Consider the following 8,565-nt stretch of genomic DNA (forward strand, 5'->3'; position numbering starts at 1 on the left):
TTTTCAGTAAAAAACATAATGCAAGAAAACGGGCTAAAAATGATATATTATGCGAAATCTTGAGATTTGTAGGCAAAATCACATATCTCGAGAAAACATTGAAATAGTTTCGAATTATTAGTAAATTCGAATATTTTTGCTTAAAATCACACAACATGAAAAAAGTAAAAAAAGTTACTATATTACCATATTCGGGGATTTTTACTTCAAATCATAAATCAAGGTTTCGAGTTATTAAGACTAATAAAAGGGCATATGAAAATGTTGTTCTCAGTACAAATTATAAAAATCAATGTGTTTTCATTAGAATTAACTAAAAAGTTCGTGATTTTCCATTATTATTACCGGGAGAAGATGTACATGTAAAACTGCTTTAATTCGTACACATAAAACTGCTTTTCAGGCGATTATACCTCGGCTGAAACGTCGAAATATGCAATAAAAACAGGATTGCTCTCCTAATCAATATTTTACTCACTATTATAACAAGGTATAAATGGTTGATTGAAAATGAAATATTTAAAGTGAATTTGCAATAAATTACGGGTTAGCATCATATTTATCGTGTATTTAATGAATTATTAACACTAAAATAAAAATTCCTAAAAAGGTGGAAAAATGGCAAAGTATTGCCTATATCGTTGATATTTGGTTTAAATCACATAAAGGAAAAAAGAATGATAAACGTCAAAAAATTGCTAAATTCGAAGATTTTCAGTACAGAACATAATGCAAGAAAACAAGCTTAAAAAGGCAATATTTTGCGAAATTCTGAGGTTTGTAGGTCAAATCACATATCGCGAGAAAACATGAAGTAGTATTCAATTATTAGTAAATTCAAATATTTTTGCTTAAAATCACACAACATGAAAACATGGAAAAAGTCACTATATTACCATATTCGGGGATTTTTACTACAAATCATACAGCGAGGTTTCGTTATATTTAGATCAATAAAAAAGGCATATGAGAATGTTGTTCTCAGTACAAATGATAAAAATCAATGTGTTTTCATTAGAATTAACTAAATTGTTCGTGATTTTCCATTATTATTACCGGGAGAAGGGTGATTTAATCCACAAGTTAGTAGGGATTATTAGCTAGAGGATCATTACTACAACACTTAAGGAATGATGATTAGAAGTACATGTTAAGTAGACAGACATATCCAAGAAAGGTCAAAGGGATTAAGACCGCAGCTGTTAGCCAAACTAATAATTCCTGGAAAGAGGACTCAGGCTTCTAGGAAGGAGGTTTCCGCTTCCAGGGATAAGATTAATCGGATTATACCTTACTTGAGAGGCGTTGTAAAATGTTTGAGGCCATGGCTGACTGGAGATAGTCTGGTTGTGGGAGTGGAACTGGCAAGTCCTCCGGGGTCTCCGTTTGTGGCAGCAGCGAAGTGTAGCAGACAGCTATGCGAGAGCCTGATGTGATCTTAGTGACCAAGTTAAGTCTGCAGTATCGTATTTAGTATTTAAAGTAAATTTATTGTATTGTATTGAATGAAAGACTAACTGGGTGTGGAGCATTGTAGTAATCATTCCGTATTAAGGACTTACGCGGAAGTTACGAGTGCAAGTGGTGACCGCGGAGGTCAAGTGGTCTATGGGTATAGGAAGTGTATTTACCTAATAGAGTATGTTAATACGTTATTAATTGCCAGAGTCTATTTTTTGTAATTAAATGACAAAACCCGACGGCCTTTAAATACTTTCCATATGTTCACTCATTGTGTTCCAGAACAAACCTAGTGGTACGCCTCAAGAGTCTGGTGTGTGTAGGAGTACACGGTGGTAGTAACGGTTGCTGAGGCAAGGTGTTATATGTTGTGTAATCGCTGTGTTCGGAAAGAACCGGGGTTCACGTCACGACATATATGGTGGCAGGGCAAACAGGTTTTGGAACACTTTGAGGGATGAAGGGAGTGTGTTACTGGTTTAGTTGGTGAGGGAATGTTACGGAATTGGTAGACGTCGGGTTGTGTTGAGAACAGTGGTTGCTAGACGGAGGACAGAAAGGTCAGGTGAGACCAGGTCAGAGGAGTTAGTTAATTAAAGGGACTAAGTTTTTCATTAGAATTACCTAAAATGTTCGTGATTTTCCACTAATATTACCGGGAGAAGATGTACACGTAAAACTGGTCTATTCCGGCTTAAACGTTGAAATATGCAATAAAAACAGGATTGCTCTCCTAATCAAAATTTTCCTCGCTATTTTAACGAGGTACAAATTTTTGATTGAAAATCAAGTATTTAAAGTAAATTTGCAATCAATTACGGGTTTGCATCATATTTATCGTGTATTCAATGAATTAATAACAATAAACAAAAAATTCTTAAAAAAGTGGAAGAATGGCAAAATATTGCCTAAATCGTTGATTTAAATCACATAAAGGAAAAGAGAATGCTAAACATCAAAATATTGCTAAATTCGAAGATTTTCAGTACAAAACATAATGCAAGAAAATGTGCTTAAAAATGATATATTTTGCGAAATCCTGAGAATTGTTGGCAAAATCAGATATCGCGAGAAAACATGAAATAATATCGAGTTATTAGTAAATTTGAATATATTTGCTTAAAATCACACAACATGAAAACGTGAAAAAAGTCACTATATTACCATATTCGGGGATTTTTACTACATATCATACAGCGAGGTTTCGTGTTATTTAGATAAAAAAAGGCATATGAAAATGTTGTTCTCAGTACAAATTTTAAAAATCAATGTGTTTTCATTAGAATTAACTAAATTGTTCGTGATTTTCAATTATTATTACCGGGAGAAGATGTGCACGCAAAACTGCTCTAGTCCAGCTGAAACGTCAAAATATGCAATAAAAACAAGATTGCTCTCCCAATCATTATTTTACTCACTATTTTAACGAGGTACAAATGGTTGATTGAAAATCAAGTATTTAAAGTGAATTTGAAATCAATTACTGGTTTGCATCATATTTATCGTGCATTCAATGAATTATTAAGAATAAACCAAAAATTCTTTAAAAGGTGGAAAAATGGCAAAATATTGCCTAAATCGTTGATATTTCGTTTAAATCACATAATGGAATAAAGGATAAACGTCAAAATATTGCTATATTCGAAGATTTTCAGTACAAAACCTAATGCAAAAAAACTTGCTTAAAAAACGCAATATTATGCGTAATTCTGAGAGTTATAGGCCAAACCACATATCGCGAGAAAACACGAAGTAGTATCAAATTTTTAGTAAATTCAAATATATTTGCTTAAATTCACAAAACATGAAAAACGCGACAAATATCACTATATTACCATATTCGGGGATTTTTACTTTAGATCATACATCGAGGTTTCGAGTTATTTAGACCATTAAAAGGGCATATGAAAATGTTGTTCTTAGTACAAATTATATAAATCAATGTGTTTTCATTAGAATTACCTAAAATGTTCGTGATTTTCCACTAATATTACCGGGAGAAGATGTACACGAAAAACTGCTCTATTCCGGCTGAAACGTCGAAATATGCAATAAAAACAGGATTGCTCTCCTAATCTCTAATTGCTAATTTTACTCACTATTATAACGAAGTACATATTGTTGATTGAAAATAGAGTATTTTAGGTGAATTTGCAATCAATTACGGGTTTGTATCATATATATCGTGTATTCAAGGAATTGAATACACGATACACTAAAAAACTAAATACACTAAAAATTCTTAAAAAGGTGGAAAAATTATAAAATACTGCCTAAATCGTTGATATTTGATTTAAATCACAAAAAGGAATAGAGAATGATAAACGTCAAAATATTGCTAAATTCGAAGATTTTCAGTACAAAACATAATGCAAGAGAACGTGCTTAAAAATTATATATTTTGCGAAATCCTGTCAATTGTAGGCAAAATCACATATTGTAAGGAAACATGAAATAATATCGAATTATTAGTAAATTCGAATATTTTTGCTTATAATCACATAACATGAAAAAGTAAAAAATATCACTATATTACCATATTTTGGAATTTTTACTTCAAATCATACAGCGAGGTTTCGAGTTATTTAGCCCAACCTTTAAAAGGGCACATGAAAATGTTGTTCTCAGTACAAATTACAAAAACCAATGTGTTTTCATTAGAATTAACTAAAATGTTCGTGATATTCCATTAATATTACCGGGAGAAGATGTACACGTAAAATTGCTTTAATCCGGCTGAAACGTCGAAATATGCAATAAAAACAGGATTGCTCTCCTAATCAATATTTTACTCACTAGTATAACGAGGTGCAAATAGTTAATTGAAAATACAGTATTTAAAATGAATTTGCAATCAATTACGGGTTTGCATCATATATATTTTTTGTTCAATGAATTAATAACAATACACTAAAAATTCTTAAAAAGATGGAAAAATAGCAAAATATTGCCTAAATCGTTGATATTTGGTTTAAATCACAGAAAGGAAAAGAGAATGATTAACGTCCAAATATTGCTTAAGTCGATGATTTTCAGTACAAAACATAATGCAAGAAAACGTGCTAAAAAATGATATATTATGCGAAATCCTGAGATTTGTAGACAAAATCACATATCGCGATAAACATGAAATAATATCGAATTATTAGTAAATTCGAATATTTTTGCTTATAATCACGCAAGGTACAACTGGTTGATTGAAAATCAAGTATTTAAAGTGAATTTGCAATCAATTACGGGTTTGTATCATATATATCGTGTATTCAAGGAATTAATAACAATGCACTAAAAATTCTTAAAAAGGTGAAAAAATGGCAAAATTTTTAGTACATTACAAAATGCAAGAAACTTGCTTAAAAACTCAATATTATGCGAAATTCTGATGTTTTTAGTCAGTCACAAAAAGCGAGAAAACATGTAGTAGTATCAAAATGTTAGTTAATTCGATATTTATTTTATTCGAATATTCAAAAAATATTGACCTAAAATCACACTACATGATAAACATGAAAAATATCACTATATTACCAAAATTCGAGGATTTTAACTTCAAATAAAGAAAGCGAGGTTTCGTGTTATTTTGATTATTAAAAATGCATATGAAAATGTTGCTTCCAAAACAAATGATAAAAATCAATGTGTTTTCATCTGAATTAACTAAAATGTTCCTGATTTTCCGTTTATATTACCGAAAGAAGATGTACAAGTGAAATCGCTCTCATCCGGCTGAAACGTCAAAATCTGCAATAAAAGCAGAAATTCTCTTCTAATTAATATCTTACTCACTATTTTTACGAGGTTCAAATAGTTGATTGAAAATACGGTATTTAAGGTTAACTTGAAATCAATTACGTGTTTGCATCATATTTATCGTATTTATATTGAATTAATGAAAATAAACCGAAAATGCCCAAAACGTGGAAAACTTCAAAATATTGCCTAAACCGTTGATATTTGATGTATATCTCTTTAAGGAAAAAAGGATGATTAGCTTTAAATTATTGCTAAATTCGATGATTTTTTAGAACTGAACAAAAGGCAAGAAAACTTGCTTAAAAAACGAAATATTATGCGAAATTCAGAGATTTGTAGGCAAAATTTTATATCGCGAGAAAATATAGAGTAGTATCAAAATATTAGTAAATTCAAATATTTTTACCTAAAATCACACTACATGAAAAACGTGAAAGTCACTATAATACCAAATTCGAGGGTTTTTACTTCAAATCATAGAGCGAGGTTTTGTGTTATGTCTACCATTCTTTCAAGGATTCATCGCGATCCCGTCTGGGCGACCTACGAATTGGGCGACCCTCTACGACCTACTGATGAGAGGCTCATCAGAGTTGTGAGGCATTAGATAACGGTGCTCTCTCTCTGCTGGACAACCGGCTGTGGTTCTTAGTAATGCTTCTTAGTAATGGTTCTAAACGAGTTTCACCTGACGGCCACTGCCTCGTCGCAAATACACCTGTATTCGGTGTGGATTGGGGCAGCGAGGCGAAGAGCCACAGCAATTCGTAGGGCCTGCGGTGTGAGACGAATGCCGGTAGCTGACATAGGGGCTGCTGATAGGAAGTCACCTGCAAGGGGAGCTACTACATCTCTAAGTCGGGCAGTGTCGTGTGGTGTCGTCGCAGTTTCTAGCAATGTAGCAGCTTCTTGGTCAGCAATGGGGTAATCCCAGCTGGATTGCTTATGGGATTCAGAAAGCGGTGGTTGGGAGTGACCAAGACTCTACGCAAGTTGCCTAGTTGCAAGTTGTTTCAGGGACTATTTCTACTGGCCGGGTGTGGACGCCGATGTGAGGCGTCACTGTAAGACTTGCTTACCTTGCCAGAGAGCAGGAAAGAGTGTACCAGCGACACCAAAGGCCCCTGTTCCTGCATTTGGGCCAGCGTTTGAACGTCTGTTGGTCGACGGGGTAGGATCGTGTCCACGGACGAGCAAGGGAAACACCTACCTGATGACCATCATGTGTGCGGCGACAAGGTTCCCGAAAGCAGTCCCGATACGATGCTTGACGTCAAAAGGTGTAGCCGGGCAGCTGCAGCGTTTTTTCTCTTGGGTGGGAATGCCCAGGGAAATCCAGACGGACTGTCGGAGCGTGTTTCAGTCCAAGTGGTTTAGACAGACCGTGTCGAATTGGGGAGTAACTTAGATTCGGTCGTTGCACTACCGACTGCAGTCGCAAGGGGCGATCGAAAGGTTTCACTCCACACTGAAAACCATTCTGAGATTGTTCTGTGCGGAACAAGGAGCCGAGTGGGATGAGGCAGTGTACCCTGCAATGTTTGCTATACGGAACGCTGTAGTGGAGTCACTGGGTTTCTCACCGTTCCAACTGGTATATGGACATGAGGTACGCTATCCTCTATCCATGCTGAGAGAGCAATGGGCACCAGGAGTGACCGTGGGAACGGTCAGCGAATATGTGCAGAAATTTAAGGAGCGTCTCGCATTGGCGAAAGAGCTAGCAGGACGGCATTTAAAGGAGGCGCAGCAAAAGATGTCAAAGTTGTACGACAAGAAAGCTACGCCAAGAGAGTTCCAGGTTGGGTCCCAGGTTATGGTGTTACTGCCAGGGAAGAGCCGTGTGACCGAGTCACGATTTGAGGGACCGTATAAGGTGTTAAGACGATTGGGTCCAGTAAGCTATGAAGTCAGCAAGCCGGACAGACCCCGCAAGAACAGGTGTGTCATATTGACCGTCTGAAGCCTTTCTTCCCTGAAGAAGGAGGAGCCGCCGTGCAGGACGGAACAATGCCACGAGAACTACAGAAAGTGGTCCTATGCGTGCAGGTGAATCAAAAGATTCCAGCAGAGGAAGGAAAATGGTCCAGGGCGGACGGCATCCATCTCTCCAATGCGGAGAGTTTGGAGAATATCGGAGTCAAGCTTCAACACCTGGAAGAAAGATAGACAGCAGATCTGACGGACCTGTTGAGAGAGAATGCATCTCTTTTTACCGACGTGCCCCGACGCCACAAGAGTGTGACGCACGAGGTAGAGGTGAGGGACGCCAGGCCCATTAAACAGAGTGCTTATAGGGTCAGCCCTGAGAGGCGAGAATTGATGAGGAAGGAGGTAGAGTACCTTCTTGAGAATGACCTTGCTGAGCCTAGCAACAGCGAGTGGAGTTCCACGTGTTTGCTGGTTAAGAAAAGCGACGATACATACCACTTTTGCACGGACTACAGGAAGGTGAACCCCATCACTGTGGCAGATTCCCACCGCATGCCCATGGTAAATGATTGCATCGATCAGGTGGGTAGTGCCAGATATGTGTCCAAGGTCGACCTGCTCAAGGGGTATTACCAAATCTCGTTAACTCCCGAGGCTAGGAAGATATCAGCTTTTGTGACACCAGATGGACTGTATCAGTATAAAGTGTTGCTCTTCGGGATGAAGAACATCGGGAGTTGTTTTCAACGTATGATGAATGAGTTGCTGAGAGGAGCCGAAGGCTGCACTGTATACATTGACGATATAGTAGTGTACTCCGACGATTGGGAGGCACACCTAGAGCGACTCAGGGAGCTGTTCAGGAGGCTGGAGGATGCTAACCTGACCGTGAACCTAGCCAAGAGTGAGTTTGGGAAGGCCCATCTAGAATACCTGGGTTTCGTCATCGGTCAAGGAGAGGTTACCCCTGTGGATCACATGGTATCAGCTATTAGAGAGTACCCAATACCCAGGACACGGAAGGAATTGCTGAGGTATCTTGGGATGATTGGATACTATCGTGGTTTCTGTAAGAACTTTTCCACGATAGCGCATCCTCTGACAGAATTACTCTCTAAGAATACACGATGGATGTGGGGAGAGGCCTGCCAGAAATTTTTCGAGAAGACGAAGAAACTGTTGACAGAGGCCCCAGTGTTAATATCCCCAGATTTTACAGCCAGGTTCATTCTGTATGTAGATGCCAGTGATGTAGGGATGGGAGCCATGTTGGCCCAGGAAAGGAGCGAGGTACATAGGCCTGTCGCATTTTACTCCAAGAAATTCGTGAAGTACCAGCGTGTCTATAGTACCGTCGAAAAGGAGGCTTTGGCTTTAGTAATGGCTCTAAAGCACTTCGACGTATATGTGGGAGGAGGG

At 37.5% G+C, this 8,565-nt stretch overlaps 1 protein-coding gene across 1 annotated transcript; it reads left to right on the forward strand.

The window, feature by feature from the left end:
* Positions 1-6,751: 6,751 nt before the first annotated feature.
* Positions 6,752-7,177, forward strand: LOC138356978 (uncharacterized). Its single transcript, XM_069313509.1, has one exon. The coding sequence runs from the start codon at positions 6,752-6,754 to the stop codon at positions 7,175-7,177; it is 426 nt and encodes a 141-aa protein (XP_069169610.1).
* The last annotated feature ends 1,388 nt before the right edge of the window (positions 7,178-8,565 follow it).

The sequence above is a fragment of the Procambarus clarkii genome, chromosome 75 (genome assembly GCF_040958095.1).
Source record: "Procambarus clarkii isolate CNS0578487 chromosome 75, FALCON_Pclarkii_2.0, whole genome shotgun sequence".
NCBI lineage: Eukaryota > Metazoa > Arthropoda > Malacostraca > Decapoda > Cambaridae > Procambarus > Procambarus clarkii.

Excerpts from the sequence above, each read along its gene's own strand:
- LOC138356978 (XM_069313509.1), top strand. The coding sequence starts at position 6,752 with ATGTTTGCTATACGGAACGCTGTAGTGGAGTCACTGGGTTTCTCACCG.